Below are 18,078 nucleotides of genomic sequence, written 5' to 3' on the forward strand. Positions count from 1 at the left end.
TACTAGCGCTTTTGGTATAGATACTTTCATCTGAGAATTCACTTTGGTTTCTGCAAATACAAGCGCATGCAACTTTGGAATTCATTTGCATGAATGTTTGTATTACAAAACGCAATCACTTGGATGCTCTTGGAAAGGGAACACAAATAAGGCATATGCTCAGCCAAAAAAATCCAGGCAGATATTCACAAAAATGTTTTCACATCATTTGCCCAGCTCTAGTATGTACTTACATGTTAAACTGTTTGAATTTATCAAACTGTATTTGTAGATTAGGTAAAAATATCTCTGGCAATCCCATTATACTACAAATAATGCAGGATATTTATTGAATAACTCTAGCCAGGTTAGAAAAATAACATTTTCATTCCTCCAGCACTTGATAGTCAACATAGAACACAGCCGTAATTCCAAATGTTGCAATATTTTCCCTTTTCCTGTTACACATTTCCCCCCGCCACACACATAGAATTTTATCCCAGATAATTGTATTTTATTTTTAAGAGTGTGTGTGTGGCATAATTTATCCTCTCATTTGAAATTCTCCAGAGTTAAATCATTGTAGTTATGGCTGACTGCAGCTGATATGTCAACTAACAAAAACACTCAACCTTACCGTATATTAATTATAGCTGGGATTTTTGTGTTCGCTAGTAACATGCTCTTGAAAAACAACTGCTTATCTAGCTGCTGGAGGGGTAGTTGAATTTGAAAAAATAATTTGCATTTTCTACATCCAGTGAATGGATTTTTTTTCTTCTTTTCGTACTGTCGATAAAATGGCAAATTCCAGCCTCTGGATTTTATTGGCCACATTCTCAGCTGGTGTAAATGGTCATAGCTCTGTTGACCTCAAAGAGGATCTGACCCTATGTGCTCAAATGCAAGCATACCTATGCCAAGAACATTTTCTTACATAGTCATCATCTTGTCTCTTCTGGCAGCCCTTATGGATGCTAGTTCTCATTGAAGCCAGAGGGTGTTTTGTGTGTGGAAGGCTTGCAGGCTCAAGTGGTGAGTTAGCTGGAGAACTCTAAGCCATAAAGACCAAACCATGGCCCGTTGAAGTCAACTAGAGATTTGCCACTGGGCCAAGGCTTGGGTTTTGTATGGCTTTTAAGGGCTTTTGCCAAAGTGTCTTGTTTTCCCAGAACAAGGATTATGCTGAGAATAATTAGGTTGAGTCCGTGAGTTTTCACTGTCCTCTGTTCTAAGCGCCATTATTCCCATACTGCACTACTCCAGTTCACATTCTCGATAAATTATCTGCATCCATGACTCCCTCATGCAACCACTAGAGGGTGCCGCAAGCGCAGGGTATATGTGCTGTATTCTCCCCTTCTCCAAAACAAGAGTCTCCGGCATGGTGAGATGATGTGATCTCATCAGATCTTAAAGCAAACTATATCTCCACTCCCTACAAATCACCCAAATGAAGCTATTAAGTTAAATATGGGTTGAGACTATCTTCACCGGAAAGCAGCTTGGATAGTGCTGCCATTTATAATGCAAGTGGGAAATCTTTTTCATGACCTTTGTGTGCAATTAGCCTTTTAAAGATTGTAAAATCTTTGGCCTCGTTATGGCTCTAATAGACCAGAATGTGGAATACATATTGGCTACATGATTTAACAAAGCGTTACATAAAGATAATAGCTTATGTGTATCACCTTTCATCTCAAAGGATACCAATGTGCTTTGCAAACTGTGGGCAACATCTCTGCAGGCAGAGGGAATACAGTGCCTGAGCACAGCCTGCAGAGTTTGATTCCATGTGCAGGAATCAGTTTAATATGAAAATACACCCACCACTGGAGAAAACTGTAGCAAATGCATAATAATACATAGCAACTCACTCTGCAATAGCTTGGGATGGACAGTGAGGAGAATATTTATCCAACTGGAACTTAGGCAGGAAGACTCTTAGGCAAGCAGCATGTAATGTGAATTTGCCCTGTTACGGAACGTGCCGTGAGATCTTCAATGCCCACCAGAGGCCAGGACCTCATTGTTGTCATTTCTGAACAATAGCTCCCTTGGCAGCACAGCGCCCCCTAGCACAACAGTGGAGAATTGGTTCAGTACTGACTTAGGCTAGGTCTACACTACAGCGGGGGGTCAACCTAAGATACACAACTTCAGCTATGTGAATAGCGTATCTGAAGTTGCGTATTTTAGGTCGACTTACCTGGCTGTGAGGACGGCGGCAAGTCAACCGCTGCCGCGCCGCCGTCAACTCCGCTGCCGCCTCTTGCCGCGGTAGATTTCCGGAGTCGACGGCAGAGCGATCAGGGATCGATTTTATCGCGTCTTCACTAGACGCAATAAGTTGATCCCCAATAGATGGATTGCTACCTGCCGATCCGGCAGGTAGTGAAGACGTGCCCTTACGAGAACGAACACTACTTTCGTCCACAGCCACTTCGTGCAATTGCTGCTGTTTCGGGCTAGCTGTGCTGAACAACTGTAAAATAAAATAACTCCACAAAAATATAGCTTGAAATAACCTTAGCAATTCATAGTTTGATTTTCTCACTGATGCAACAGTAATAAATATCTGATAAGTATCAAGAAGAGTATGTGTGATTTGCCTAAAATGCCACCCAGCTGTGACTATTTTGGCGTTTAATATTTCACATAAAATATACAAAATTTTGTATGATTTCTCTCACTCACCTACAATGTTGGCCAAAATGGCTTTATTCATTCCAACAATTAATTTTCCAGTAATTTCGAAATTCTGTATGTTTTACACATTTTATATGTTTTCCTTTACTGAAAAATAGTCTTATTTTTTCACATTTTTGTTCAAAAACTGGTCCATTTTTAATTGAAATTGGTCCTGGTTTTGCCTAAATAACATGCAGACCTTAGTGAGGTTTTCTGTGAAAATTAGTCCATTTTCCAGTTTGTAAGGAATGTGAAAAACCTTGAATTTACATTTCATTATGAGGATTTCACAAACATCTAGTGGTTACTTTTAATGGGAGAGATCCTTCAAGAATCCACTATCAAGTGTAGGTATCCTGCTATGAGTATACTCTGAGTGAAATTTATCTTTATGCAGAGAGCCAGAACAAGACCTATGCATCACTTAAATCCCATTAAAGTCCTATTTTGAGCAAACCTTCTGCATATGGGCAACTGTTGCACATAACAAATTGAAACTGCCTCATGTCTACCGGTTTTTTACTCCCTCTGTGGGATTGTTCCTAAAAATTCCACCATCATAACTTGACCTACAGAAGCAAAGAACAAAGATAAATAAAATGTGAACATTTTCTTCTATAAAGGGTTAGAAATGATGGGCAAACATCTTTAGAAAAACTAGGCACACAAGTATTTATGGCTAATCTTTACTTGATTTACATACCATACTTGCATTATAATTAATGAGAATTACATATGCACATTGAGAAGATAAAAAAGACCAGAAATTGCACCAGACTGCGAATGGAATACTGCCCATCATGGTGTTATGGTTATTTATTGAACATCTGTGCATAGCATCATATGCATGAAACTTTACCAAAAGTCTGAAGACATGGTTGCTGCCTTTGAGTTGAGCTGAAGCTTGTTCTACTCTCTATTGTTGGGTTTGCTTAATAAACAGAGGCTCAGATTGTCTAGCCCAATCTAGCCCCTTTGTGCCACTCCAGAGGAGCAAAGGGGCCATAAACTAGCTGTAGCCCCACAGTTAAGGCTTTCCCTGGCCTCAGGGAGCCCTCAACTCGTTTAGAGACAGCAGAGCTGTTTCCTATACCACTGCCTTCCTGGCCGAGTGTAGTGGGATGCCGGGGACAGGAAAAGAGTGGCCAGAACCCTACTGCCTGGTTATCTTCAGATGGTTCCTTTGCTGTCCTCCCCTCCCTCTACTGCTGTGGTTGGTGGAGACTGGGCGTAGCAGAGAATCTGAGCCAGAGTATTTTTCCGTTTGTGCAAGGATTAGGATGAAGAAATATCATCGGAAATGCTCCGCTTTCATACTTCTTGGGCTGTTATTCTTTTAAGGGCAGTAACCTTGAATACTCTTACAATCTGGGCAGGTTTCCCATCATATCTCATAAAGCTCATGTTGTTATGATAACCACCCACCTCGTCATCTTCATTTTACCCATGCCCTTTTCTTTGACAGCTGGCTTTGCAAAATGCCTTGCGTTATTTCCCACCCGAAGTCCATAAAGAGCTGGCGCTGGAATTTGCAGAAGAGCTCAAGCTGTATGGCCACATATACATGTACAGATTCTGTCCAGCAATTGAGATGAGGTAAGGTTGGGAGGGCACTTTTCAGAATTGCAATCAGTCGCCACTGACATGCTTGTTGTACTCTGGATATGAAATTCACTTCTGTGCATAGGGCTATGCCCCAGTGAGGCCTCACTTAAGCCCATCTAGAAACAGTGTCAAGACATAGTAATGAAATGAATCAATCAAACGAATACATATTGTGTCTTGTATGTAATTAGAAAACAGTAGCTTTGTTTATATTGAGCCTCAGCCATAGGTTTGGAATGCTGCCCCATAAGCTCCATAACAGAGGTTCTTCATACTCCGGGCTCTATATTGCTCTCTAGCCACATGAAATTCCCCTTGGCATTAGTGAACGGCCCACTGTCCAACAAGGGAAATATTGGGCACCCTTGTGGGTGGCCACTAGCTAGACCCTCCCCTCTCTATCGCTCATTATACTGTGCTCCTTATTTAAAAGCTGGTCTACTCTGGAGCCATTTACTTCACGCTCTTACATCATCAGTTCAAGCTCCTGGAATGCTTGTAAAACACTTGGGGTGAAAAATTCATCCCTGTGCAGAGAGACTGCACAAGGCCTATGCACCACTGAACTCTGACAAATACCCACATTCAGAGGTCCTTGTAGTGTTTCACAAACATCCGAAGTACAGTCCCAATTGTACGGACTCGGAGTAAGTCTTATATGCACTGCAGCTTGTGCTGAAGCTGAATGCTGTTGGCTGGCAAAACTCCTCAGTTATTATGTATGGACTGTAGATTTCAATCCATAGACTGTTGGAATGTTGAAGCCAACAATTGGTGAATCAGTGGGAAAAGTCAAATGCCCTGAGTGGCTTTGGATCCACCTATTTGAGAGACTGGCTCTCTCCTCATGCCACATAGGGGAGGCTTCAGAGCTGGATCCCCCTTGATTTAAAAGAGAGGTAGAGCATTCTCCACCAGGGGCCCTCAGCTTTGGAACCTGCTGCCTGACCCTCATCTGAAATATACTAGGCCTGTTGACATTTGGAGAGTGCTGTAAGGGGCAATACATTTACTCAAACTTTTGGAGAGGGGCAAAGGTTTGTGGAGCAGAGCAGTTTTGTTGAAGGGTCAGCTGTTGTTTCTAGTCTGATTAATTGTTCTAATTTGTGTCAAACAAGGGCATGTTTAATATCTTAACAGAAATCTAAATAAATAAAACAAGTAACTATAAAGCACTCAGATTTGTGCAAACAACTGTGTCTCCAAGCTCTCAGCATGAGACTGGGGCCAAATCCTGCAGACCTAAACTAAGACAAACTGCATGCTAAAGACATTGGGAGTTTAGTCTGAATAGGACTGCAGGATTGGACTCTAGGTAGCACAAAGCACTGAACACTAAAAAGTTGGGGACGAACTTGCCCTGACTGGGATTGGATTAGATGGCCCACCGGATCATTTCCATCTCTAATGTCAATAATTCTTTGATTGCATCAGATACTTTTTATAGCTTGTTTATTTTTCATTTTCCATTTTTATAACAATTTATTTGAATCTCTAAAATAGAAAGTCTTTTCTTTTCCACCTGGCACACTTTGTTTTCATTTGTTTATTTGTGTTTCCTATGGAATGTGGGTCAGCGTGCTTCTGTTTCATTAATATCCTTGTTCACATAGCAACATTCTTTGTGTTAGCAGATATCTAAGAATAGGGATTGTATGGTTGCTTATGGAACCAGTCCCCTGCACTGAGGCAGGACTAAATATTATCTAGACCATCCCTGACCGGTGTTTGTGTAAACTGGTCTTAAAAACCTCTAATAACAGAGATTCCACAACCTCCCTAAGTAATTTGTTCCAGTGCTTAACTACCATGACAGTTAGGAAGTTTTTCCTAATGTCTAACCTAAATCTCCCTTGCTGCAATTTAAGCCCATTGCTTCTTGTCCTGTCCTCAGTGGATAAGGAGAACAATTTATCACTCTCCTATTTATAACAACCATTTACGTATTTCATGTCCCCTCTCCGTCTTCTCTTTTCCAGACTAAACAACCCTCCCCCCCTTTTTTTTTCCTTCAAATTTTCCTCGTAGGTCACGTTTTCTAGACCTTTAATCATTTTTGTTGCTCTCTTCTGGACTTTCTCCAATTTATTCACATCTTTCCTGAAGTGTGGTGCCCAGACCTGGACACGACACTCTAGTATGTCTACACTACGAGAGTAGTTCGATTTCACTTAAATCGAATATGTGGAATCGATATTGCAAAGTCGAACGTGTGTGTCCACACTAAGGACAGTAATTCGACTTTGTGAGTCCACACTAACGGGGAAAGCGTCGACATTGGAAGCAGTGCACTGTGGGCAGCTATCCCACAGTTCCCGCAGTCCCCGCTGGCCATTGGAATTCTGGGTTGAGCCGCCAATGCCTTCTGGGTAAAAAAATGTGTCGAGGGTGCTTTTGGGTAACTGTCGTCATCCGTCCATCACTACCGCCTTCCCTCCCTCCCTGAAAGCGCCGGTGGGAAATCAGTTCGCGCACTTTTCTGGTCAGTGACAGCGCGGACGCCACAGCACTGCGAGCATGGATCCCGCTGCGACCATCGCTGCAGTTGTGGCCGTTGTCAACGCCTCGCAGCTTATCATACACCTTTCCCAGAGGCAGATGCAGATAAATCAGGCAAGGAGGCTACGGCACCGCGGTGAGGGCCTGAAGTCTGAGAGTAGCACGGGCCTGTCAGAAAGCACGGGACCCTGCGCCGAGGACATCACGGTGACAATGGGTCATGTGGATGTTGTGGAACGGCGATTCTGGGCCCGGGAAACAAGCACGGACTGGTGGGACCGCATAGTGCTGCAGGTCTGGGATGAATCCCAGTGGCTGCGAAACTTTCGCATGCGGAAGGGGACTTTCCTTGAACTTTGTGAGTTGCTGTCCCCTGCCCTGAAGCGCAATGAGACCCGGATGCGAGCAGCCCTGACTGTCCAGAAGCGAGTGGCCATAGCCCTCTGGAAGCTTGCAACGCCGGACAGCTACCGGTCAGTCGCGAACCACTTTGGCGTGGGCAAATCTACCGTGGGGGTTGTTGTGATGCAAGTAGCCAACGCAATCGTTGAGGTACTGCTCTCAAAGGTAGTGACCCTGGGAAACGCGGAGGCCATCATAGATGGCTTCGCCGCGATGGGATTCCCAAACTGCGGTGGTGCTATAGATGGAACTCACATCCCTATCCTGGGACCGGACCACCAGGCCAGCCAGTACATCAACCGAAAGGGCTACTTTTCAATGGTGCTGCAAGCACTGGTGGACCATAGGGGACGTTTTACCAACATCAACGTCGGATGGCCGGGCAAAGTTCATGACGCTCGCGTTTTCAGGAACTCTGGTCTGTTTAGACGGCTGCAGGAAGGTATTTACTTCCCGGACCACAAAATAACTGTTGGGGATGTGGAGATGCCTACAGTGATCCTCGGGGACCCAGCCTACCCGCTAATGCCCTGGCTCATGAAGCCCTATACTGGCACCCTGGACACTGAAAAAGAACTCTTCAACTACCGTCTGAGCAAGTGCAGAATGGTGGTGGAGTGTGCTTTTGGACGTCTCAAGGGGAGATGGAGAAGCTTACTGACTCGCTGTGATCTCAGCGAAACCAATATCCCCATTGTTATAGCAGCTTGCTGTGTGCTCCACAATCTCTGTGAGAGCAAGGGGGAGACCTTTATGGCGGGGTGGGAGGTTGAGGCAAATAGCCTGGCTTCTGATTACGCCCAGCCAGACAGCCGGGCGATTAGAAGAGCCCAGCGGGACGCGCTGTGCATCCGGGAGGCTTTGAAAGCTAGGTTCCAGAGTGAGCAGGGTAACCAGTGACTTTTCAATTTGTGTATAGAGAAGCTGAACCTGCCCCCGTTTCTTTACCCGGTTAATGTTGACTATCCTCTCCAGTTACATACCCCCTTCACCCCCTTCCAAAAAAATAAAATCAGTTCTATTTTGTTAATGAACACCGTTGTCTTTATTACTGTTTTCGCGGGAATGTTTTAAACCTGGGACGCAGACTGTGGTGTGGAGCGGGTGTAGTGTACTGATGCAAATGATGCTTCTAAACTCCAGGAATGACAGGCTCCTCAGTGGTGGACTGGTTGTTTCAACGGAGCCTGCCAGCCCTCCTGAGCGGGACTGCGTGTATGTCGGGGCTATGTGACTTTCTGTCAGGGGGAGGACGGTTACAGATCCCCTCTGCGTGGCTCTGTGATGCAGGATAAGGACCACTGCATAAGATCTGTAACTGCCCTCCCCCGCCACAAAGTCACAGAGCAACCCCCCCCCCCACATAACATGAAAACCACCTCCCAGACTGACCAGGATAACTAGTCACTGCACTGTGTATGCGCCCTGCTGCTGGACCTGCCCCTGCCTCTGTACCCTGCTAAAGGTGACTGTCCTGTCCAATTACCAAGCCCCTTCCCCCCCCTTCAGACAGACTCTCCTCCAAAAGAACATGATGGAAACAGCAATTAACAGAAACGTATATTTTATTAGCAACTACACATGAAACGGGGGGGTGAAACTTGGACGGGGGCTTGTGTGAGGCGGGAAGGAAAGGACTTGTCAAATTTTGGGGAATGAGAGCCTTCTAGTAGTAGAGCAGTCTGCAGGGGTGGAGTGAGAGTTTTCACGGACTCTGCCGCCCCTCCTTCTTTGGACTTTGGGTGAGGGGGGTATGGGACTTGGTGGCGGGGGAGGGCGGTTACAGATAGACTGCAGCGGGGCTCTGTCCTCCTGCCTCTGTTCCTGCAGAACATCCACAAGGCGCCGGAGCGTGTCCGTTTGCTCCCTCATTAGTCCAAGCAGCGTTTGAGTCGCCTGCTGGTCTTCCTGCCGCCACCTCTCCTCCCGTTCCATGTGTGAACGGTGCATTTGGGACAAGTTCTCCCTCCACTGGGTCTGCTGTGCTGCCTGGGCTCGGGAGCAGCCCATGAGTTCCGAGAACATGTCTTCCCGTGTCCTCTTCTTCCTCCGCCTAATCTGCGCTAGCCTCTGGGAGTGTGATGCCAGGCTGGGTTGGGAGACAGTCGCAGATGTGGCTGTGGGAATGGGAAAAAGGGAGTGAATTCCTCAGAAAGATAAATGTAGTTGTGAACAAAGAACATAGTCTTTCTCAGTGAACAAGACCATGCACTGCACCTATCACATGCGCACTCAGGACAAGGTCGAATTTTCGGCCCTCGCATTCAGTGCCTGGGGTCTTGCACTGCCGATCTGAGAAGCGGGGCAGGACACCGGAATTTTTGTAGCAGGCAGACATGGTAAGCCGTAGACTAGTGGCTGCTTAAAACTTTAATAGTAGCACTGGCCTCCTTTCACATTGAAAGCAATGCCAGTCTCTGCTGCCAGCAATCCGGCAAGCATGAACTCTGCCCCTGTCCCACCCCCTCGCGGCTGTCCCAGGGAAAGATCCCTGTATGCTGCCCCTCTCCCGCCTCCACCGCGTGGCTGTAAACCGCCGGTTACAGTTCTGTAAAGGAACGGGCAAGCAGTCCCAATACTAACATTCCCCTACCTAATTCAAAGCAGGTCACCATGAGTGACATCACCCTCATGAGGATCTCAGACAGCGATAAAGAACGAATGCTGCGGGAAAGCCTGCAAAGACCAGGGCCGTATGCCACCATGCTGTGCAGGGCAATGATCCCTGAATACTTGATTGTCTCCTGGCGCGGAAACGTTTCCTACCACGGAGGACCCAATAAGGCCGCTCTCCCCAGGAACCTGATGAACAGGCTTTCAAATTACCTCCAGGAGAGCTTCGTTGAGATGTCCCAGGAGGATTACTGCTCTATCCCCGGACATGTAGACCGCATTCTACTGTAGCAGCACTGGCAGGGACTAAACAGTAGAGTGGCTTGGGCAGAACAATCATGCAAAACCGGACATTGTTAGATTTTTTTTTGAATAGTTGCACTGCCCAGGACTGAAACGTTAAGCGCCTAGGGCAAACAAATCATGAAAAACCCATCATTGTTATTGTTAATATTCCAGTTCTGTTAAAAATAAATGTTTAGATGTTTAAAACACTTACTGCTTGATCCTTCCCCTGATTCTGTGTCCGGGTTAACGGCTGGGGACGGTTGGTAGGGGATCTCTGTAAGGGTGATGAAGAGATCCTGGCTGTCGGGGAAATCAGCGTTGTAAGCGCTGTCGACTGCCTCGTCCTCCTCATCTCCTTCCTCATCTTCCCCGTCCGCTAACATGTCCGAGGAACCGGCCATGGACAATATCCCATCCTCAGAGTCCACGGTCAGTGGTGGGGTAGTGGTGGCGGCCGCACCTAGGATGGAATGCAGTGCCTCCTAGAAACGGGATGTCTGGGGCTGGGCTCCGGAGCGTCCGTTTGCCTCTTTGGTCTTCTGGTAGCCTTGTCTCAGCTCCTTGATTTTCACGCGGCACTGCATTGCATCCCGGCTGTATCCTCTCTCTGCCATGGCTTTAGAGATCTTCTCATAGATCTTTGCATTCCGTCTTTTGGAGCGCAAAAGACTCAGAGATCTCTTCAGCCAGTTCCTTAAATATTCTAGCATGGATTTTGTCAGACATCTAACTTGTTTAAGTAACTCTTAACTTAACTGATCTTTCCCGATCAGTCCATGCTGGGGCCCTCTTTCTATTAGATTGCATGGTCATCTCTGCTGGAGAGCTCTGCATCGTTGCCAGTGCTGCTGAGCTCGCCACAATGTCCAAACAGGAAATGAGATTCAAACTGCCCAGACAGGAAAAGGAATTCAAATTTTCCCGGGGCTTTTCCTCATCCGAGTTCGGACTGCTGTCCAGAGCGTCAACAGAGTGGTGCACTGTGGGATAGCTCCCGGAGCTATTAGCGTCGATTTCCATCCACACCTAGCCTAATTCGACATGGCCATGTCGAATTTAGCGCTACTCCCCTCGTTGGGGAGGAGTACAGAAGTCGAATTTAAGAGAGCTCTATGTCGAACTAAATAGCTTCGTGGCGTGGACGGGTGCAGGGTTAATTCGATGTAACGGCGCTAAATTCGACATAAACGCCTAGTGTAGACCAGGCCTTGTTGAGGCCTTATTAGTGCTGAGCAGAGTGGAAGAATTACTTCTTGTGTCTTGCTTGCAACATTCCTGCTAATACATCCAAGAATGATGTTTGCTTTTTCTGAAAACAGTGTGACATTGTTGACTCATATTTAGTTTGTGATCCACTATAACCCTGGATCCCTTTCTGCAGTACTCCTTCCTAGGCAGTCACTTTCCATTTGGTATTTATGCAGTTGACGGTTCCTTCCTACGTGGAGTACTTTGCATTTGTCCTCATTGAATTTCATCCTATTTACTTCAAACCATTTCTCCAGTTTGTCCAGATCATTTTGAATTCTATTCCTGTCCTCCAAAGTATTTACAATCCCTCCCAGCTTGGTATTGTTGCAGGCTTTATAAGTGTACTCTCTATGCCATTGTCCAAAACATTGTTGAAGATATTGAATAGAACCAGACCCAGGACAGATCCCTAAGGGACCCCACTTGATATGCCCTTCCAGCTTGACTGTGAACCATTGGTAACTACTCTCTGAGTGTGGTTTTCCAACCAGTTGTGCGACCACCTTATAGTAGGTTCATCTAGGCTATATTTCCCTAGGTTACTTACAGTATCAAAAATCTTACTAAAGACAAGATATATCACATCTACTGCTTCCCCCCTTACCCACAAAGCTTGTTACCCTGTCAAAGAAGCATATTAGATTGGTTTAATATGATTTGTTCCTGACAAATCTATGTTGACTGTTACTTATCACCTTATTATCCTCTAGGTGCTTAAAAATTGATTGTTTGATTATTTGCTCCATTCTCTTTTTGGGCACTGAAGTTAAGATGACTGGTCTATAAAGCCCTGGTTTGTACTTATTCCCATTTTTATAGGTAGGTACTATATTTGCCCTTTTCCAGTCCTCTGGGATCTCTCCCATCCTCCATGATTTCTCAAAGATAATGGTGAATGGCTCAGAGATCTCTTCAGCCAGTTCCTTAAATATTCTAGCATGGATTTTGTCAGACATCTAACTTGTTTAAGTAACTCTTAACTTGTTGTTTCCCTATTTTAGACACAGATCCTATCCCATTTACATTGCTAATCTTTTTGGTGAAAACTGAAACAAAGAAGGCATTTAACACTTTGGCCATTGCTGCGTTTTCTGTTAATGTCTTTCCCTCCTCATTGAGTAATGGGACTACCTTGTCCTTAGTCTTCCTCTTGCTTCTAATGTCTTGGTAAAATGTTTTCTTGTTATGCTTTATGTCCCTAACTAGTTTAATCTCGTTTTGTCCCTTGGCCTTTCTATTTTTCTTCCTACATGCTTGTATTGTTCTTATATTCACTCTTCAGTATTGACCTAGTTTCCACTTTTTGTATGACTCTTTTGAGTTTCAGATCATTGAAGATCTCCTGGTTAAGTCAGCGTGGTCTCTTACCATACTTCCTATCTTTCCTACGTATTGGAATAGTTTGCTCTTGTCCCCTTAATAATGTCTCTTTAAAAAACTGCTAAATCTCCTGAATTCCTTTTTCCTTTAGACTTGCTTCCCATGGGATCTTACCTACCAATTCTCCAAGTTTGCTAAAGTCTGCCTTCCTAAAGTCCACTGTCTTTATACTGCTGTTTTCCCTCCTACCATTCCTTAGAACAGGGGTGGGCAAACTTTTTGGGCCGAGGGCCACATCTGGGTGGGGAAATTCTATGCAGGGCCAGGGCAGGGGGATGGGGTGTGGGAGGGAGTGCGGGGTATGGGAGGGGGTGCGGTATGCAGGAAGGGGCTCAGGGCAAGGGATTGGGGCAGAGGAGGGGTGCAGAGTGCATGAAGGGGCTCAGGGAAGGGGGTTGGGGTGAAGGAGGAGTGCAGGAGGGGACTCAGGGCAGGGGATTGGGGTGCAGGAGGGGTGCGAGGTGCAGGCAGGGGGCTTAGGGCAGGGAGTTGGGGGGCAGGGTGCAAGAGGGGTTCGGGCTCTGGGGTGGCAGCGGCGCACACCGGGGCCAGGGCAGGCTCCCTGCATGCTTGCCCTGTCCCCAGCCCCACGGTGCTTCAGGAAACGCTGCGGCCCCTGGGGGGGGAGGGGCGGAGGGCTCCTCGTGCGCGGCCCTTGCCGCGCCTCCAGGTACCTCCCCCGAAGCTCCCATTGGCTGCGGTTCCCCATTCCCGGCCAATGGGAGCTGCAGGGGGCAGTGCCTGGAGGCAAGGACAATGAACAGAGCCCTCTGCCCCCCTGCCCTCTGCCCCGCCCGCTCGAGAGTGGTGCGGGGCCCGCAGCACCATGGGGGGCAAGCCCGCAGGCCGGATTCAAAGCCCTGAGGGGCCGGATCCAGCCCGCGGGCCGTAGTTTGCCCACCCCTGCCTTAGAATCACAAACTCTATCATTTCATGATCACTTTCAACCAAGCTGCCTTCTGCCTAACCTGTTCCTTGTTATTTGTCAGAATTCAACTCGAACAGCTTTCCCCTAGTCACTTTCTCCATCTTCTGCAGTGAAAAGTTGTCTCCAATGCATTCCAAGAACTTGTTAAATAATCTGTGCCCTGCTGAATTATTTCCCCAACAGATGTCTGGGTAACTAACCACATCTATGATATCACATCTATCACAACCTCAGTGCAAAGTGTATTCAACTTTGATATATGTATCCAGTAATCTTATGTTGTAATAAATTATTTTAAAGTTACCCAGTACTTGCTATGTTATTCCCACAAACAAATGAAACCCCATGCATTTTTTAAAAATGACTTTCCTTCTAGTTTGGCTGTGACTACAAGACATTTTCCTCTTTATCCTGCAGAGAACAGGTAAACGAAAGGAAATACACCCAAGGGGTGAGAGTAGCTGCTAAATCTATACAATACACATTTTCAGTCTTGGGTCAGAAGTTGGTCAGCCAATGTCTGATGAATGTAACTGGCAGGTTTCATCCGAACCTTTCCAGATTAAACGTCTTTCTGTATGAAGTGAAAGTCCAGCCATCAAGGGTCTTTGTGCAAATAGAAGAAAGACGGTTTAGACACGTAAAACATGTCCCATTATCTTTCCTGCCGGAATGACCTTCCAGTGGCCATTACAACTTTTCTGCCTGTGGAATAGGAGGAAGCAAAATAGTGAAACCTTTTTATAATGGTTACACTTTCTAATATTATCAATATTATTTGATTTGGGTTAACCCCTAGAGGCCCCAGACCCATTGTGCTGTGCCCTGTACAAGCATATAAGAAAAAACAGTCCTAGCCCTGGAGAGCTTACACTATAAGGATAAGATTAGATGTCTTAGAACAAATTGGTGGGGAGGAGAGCATAGGGTAGCAATTAGACAATTACAGTAGTTAGCCTTGAAGAGTGATCTTGCTCTGAAAAGTGGCTCTGTAGAAATACCAGTGTGAGATTCTATGTACATTATGCCTCAGTGATTTCTGAATCAAAAGAAAATGTGGGCTGTTTTTTTTCGTAACTGCCAGCCTTGCAAACTCAACCTAGGAACTGAGAATCAAGCTGGAATCTTTTCTTCTCAAGCATGAGCAGAAATAATAGAGGTGGTGCAGGCCAAACTGTGCCCTCAGTGAAACCTGTGAAGCCCCATTGTCTTGTGCGGAGTTGCACAGATATAACTAAGTGGCCCTGTAATTGGTAGAGCAAACAATTCAGGTGATGGGGCACCAGAAATATCCAGCTGTGTTTGTCTTGGTTCTGCAGGGCTATCAGGAGTAATAAGAACTTGCTTATGTCAGTAAAGTTAGATCCCATTTGTGATTAACTGATTCAACAATTAATGGTAGAAAAGTGCTGAATAAAACTATTTGCAAATATTCTTGGATTAGCTCTGATCAATCTCAAATATGTTAACTCAATTTACAGAAGTCTTTTCAGGCTTGGGCTGTGTTTTGTTTTATTTTTTCTTTCCTTATTAATCAATATCTGCAACTCCGGGAAGTTTGGTGGCAGTTAAATATTTCATTGGGTTTTTTTCCTTCTCTTTCCATGTGCTTAAGCAAAATCCTCCCTAATGTCTGCATGTGTTTGTTGCAGAGCTTACCCCATAGAGGAATATCCTTGCAAAACCAAATCAGCTGCTGCAATAATGCACATGATCATGAATAATCTGGATCCCTCAGTGGCCCAGGTAATGTACCATGGAAATAAAGGGATGGAAATTATTCACAGAACAGGAGCAAATCTACAAGTAATTCCCTCCATATATGCTCACATATAAATGGAGTATTTTAGGACCTGGGAAAGGTTTATGCACCACTTATTCCCATTTAAACCCTCAATATAAGGATTAAATGGGATTGAAGTAGTGCTGCATAGGTCTTGTGCTGGTCCTCCACACAAGGGTGAATTTCCTCCATAACATCTGTAGAGCTGGCTTCTATGTGGGTTAGTTAAATAGGCCATTTTCAGTATCTGCAGGAGAGTGTATGTACAGTGTGGCATGCCAAAATGATACTTTCTGTGGGACTGATCCTCCAAGGTTCCTGAGCATCTCCTGGAGGGACTGCGGGCCAGCCAAAAGGCGCACCATGTTTCTCAGGATTGGGATCTGTGTAGGGTTTAGACCTGCAGTCCCATATGCTGTAATCCTAATGACAGTGGGAATTATGCATGCAAGAGGCATGCAGGGTTTTTAGATGGTAAAGCTATTATTTTTATAAAGATCTTATCACCAACCACAATGTTCCTCAGAGTTTTCAACTCCTGTTGGATCACTCTGAGGTGGAGCTGGTGACTACTGGAGTTCCTTTAACTATTTGACCTTTTTATTTAATTAGGCTCTGGTGTTCTGGGAGTCTGGAGTACTGGCGTCTGGAGACCCAGGATGTTCAGTTTGGCTGGGGGGAGGAGGAGAGATTTTGGTTGTTCAAATTAATAGGCCTCTGTATATGTCAGTAAATATGGTAAAAGTATTGTCTCCTCCATCAAAGAAGCCCATAGTGGAAGCCAATGAGTCAAGAAAGCACAGCAAGATGACCTCATGGAGGTTATAGCTCCCCTCTTGTGGGGGGCTGGGAGGCTGTGGAACTTGAAGGGTGATGCCTCCTTACCCCATGGATACTGGGGATCTGCAGGCAAGAGACAACCCTCCCCCGCCATGCCAAACAATGTGGGCAGGAGCCATGTACATAGATGGCACCCTTTGGGTGGCAGGGCTGGCTCTCATTCCACCTAACAGTACAGTTCCTCCAGCAGCCATACTGCTATTGGATGGGTGCCCCTGCCGCTGCCACGCCCACTTCCACGTAAAGCAATAATGTTTTTGCTTTCACTTGTCTTCCTTTCCTTGTTCTTTTCGATTCATTGCTACACACACTTGTTGTGGCTTGTCTATTTAGACTGGAAGCTCCTTGGGGAAGGGGCCATCTCTCACTATATATTTACGGAGCAACTAGCACAGCGGGGCCAGACTCTGATTGGGGCCGCCGGGCACAACAAATTAATCAGGGCCCAATCCTGCTCCCATTGAAGTCATTGAGTTTAATGCGAGTAGGGTTAAGTACTCAATATGTTATGTCCTCAATATATATCGAAAAGTAGATGTTAACCCTTTCTGCATCTTTGAAAGTGCAGCATGCATCTCAGAAGCAAGATCGCTCATACTGTCTTTAAGGGAGCTTTTGCCTGCCTAGTTAAAAGAACAGCAACCAATGATTAACTTTTGCAATTTGGCATATGGGTCCCCACATTTTGGCAATAATTAATAACCCTTATTCTAAGGGGGAGATTACAATCCACTGATTTGCTTAAATTGTCACTTTTACTATGATACTTTCTGATTTCAAAAGTCTAGAGAATGTTGATGCAAAAAATATAACAAGTTGAATTTAATATTAAATTAATCTCTGGGATTGTTAGAGGGATCACTCAGAAACATTGCAGGAAAGCACTAGTTTTAATATAACGAAAATGTGCCTTTTTTAGTTTCCCCAGGAGCTTGTAACTTACGGAGGAAATGGACAAGTCTTCAGCAATTGGGCTCAGGTATGACATTGATACATTGCAACTAGAGTTCTTGTGAAAAAGTAGATCAGATTCATATTTCACCCATCGGAACTCCATTCTGCTTAGGCAGAGTTTGTGACAAATTCTTGGCAGTCATTGTCTCGTAATATTCCAAAACATCCTGTCTGGGTAGATGAATGCTGAGTTATGAACTGTAAAGATGTACAGAGCATTATTTAGTGAGGAGAGCACATGCTGCCAAATAGGAATGTTCTGACGATAATTGTGTATTTTAAGATCATTTCTTTTCTTTCTATTGTAGATTTGCATGCGCGTCTGGTTTGTTCACATAATTTTAGAGGCAAACTGCATCCTAATATGTAATAAGATATATTTATTTGTTTCTACTAATTTCACACTAGTTCGCACAACATGCAACTTACTAATAATGACTTAAAAAGCACATTCTTGAGTCTGTTTCCAACAATGTCAAAGAACAGCTGAAGACATTTCATAAGTACTAACTGACCATTTCTTTGTCCAGTTTAGCTTCAATTTTGGTAACACTGAATTATATCTCCTTTGATAAAGAGGCGGGGTCGAGGCTTGAGTCTAAATTCTGGGGCTGGAATGTTTAATGGATCCTAAAGTCCAAATCTTAGACCTGCTTTCCCAACTAGATGAGAAGATTTCAGAAGTGTCAGGTACTGTTTCACTCATAGAACAAGCCTCTGCATACTATATGTTGTCCCCGTTCTTCTCAGTAATGGCATGCAGTACAGTGTAGTTGTCTAACACATACACTTTGCAAACACTGAAATTTGCACATGAAAAAACATTTCAAGGAAATCACTGACATCAATAGCATGGGTACTCAGT

At 45.1% G+C, this 18,078-nt stretch overlaps 1 protein-coding gene across 5 annotated transcripts in view; it reads left to right on the forward strand.

Moving 5' to 3' along the window:
* The window catches only part of UROC1 (urocanate hydratase 1), a 75,664-nt gene that overhangs the window by 5,393 nt on the left and 52,193 nt on the right, over nt 1-18,078 (forward strand). For all 5 annotated transcript variants that reach the window (XR_003369726.2, XR_003369727.1, XM_026650266.1 and 2 more), the window contains 3 exons: nt 4,136-4,266; nt 15,289-15,382; nt 17,179-17,238. Coding sequence is in view for 3 of the 5 variants with exons in the window: in XM_026650266.1 (XP_026506051.1) it covers nt 4,136-4,266; nt 15,289-15,382; nt 17,179-17,238 (285 nt within the window). In the remaining 2 variants the exon portion in view is untranslated. The remainder of the gene's footprint in view (nt 1-4,135; nt 4,267-15,288; nt 15,383-17,178; nt 17,239-18,078) is intronic.

Source organism: Terrapene carolina, unplaced genomic scaffold (assembly GCF_002925995.2).
Source record: "Terrapene carolina triunguis isolate 2854851 unplaced genomic scaffold, T_m_triunguis-2.0 Scaffold89, whole genome shotgun sequence".
NCBI lineage: Eukaryota > Metazoa > Chordata > Testudines > Emydidae > Terrapene > Terrapene triunguis.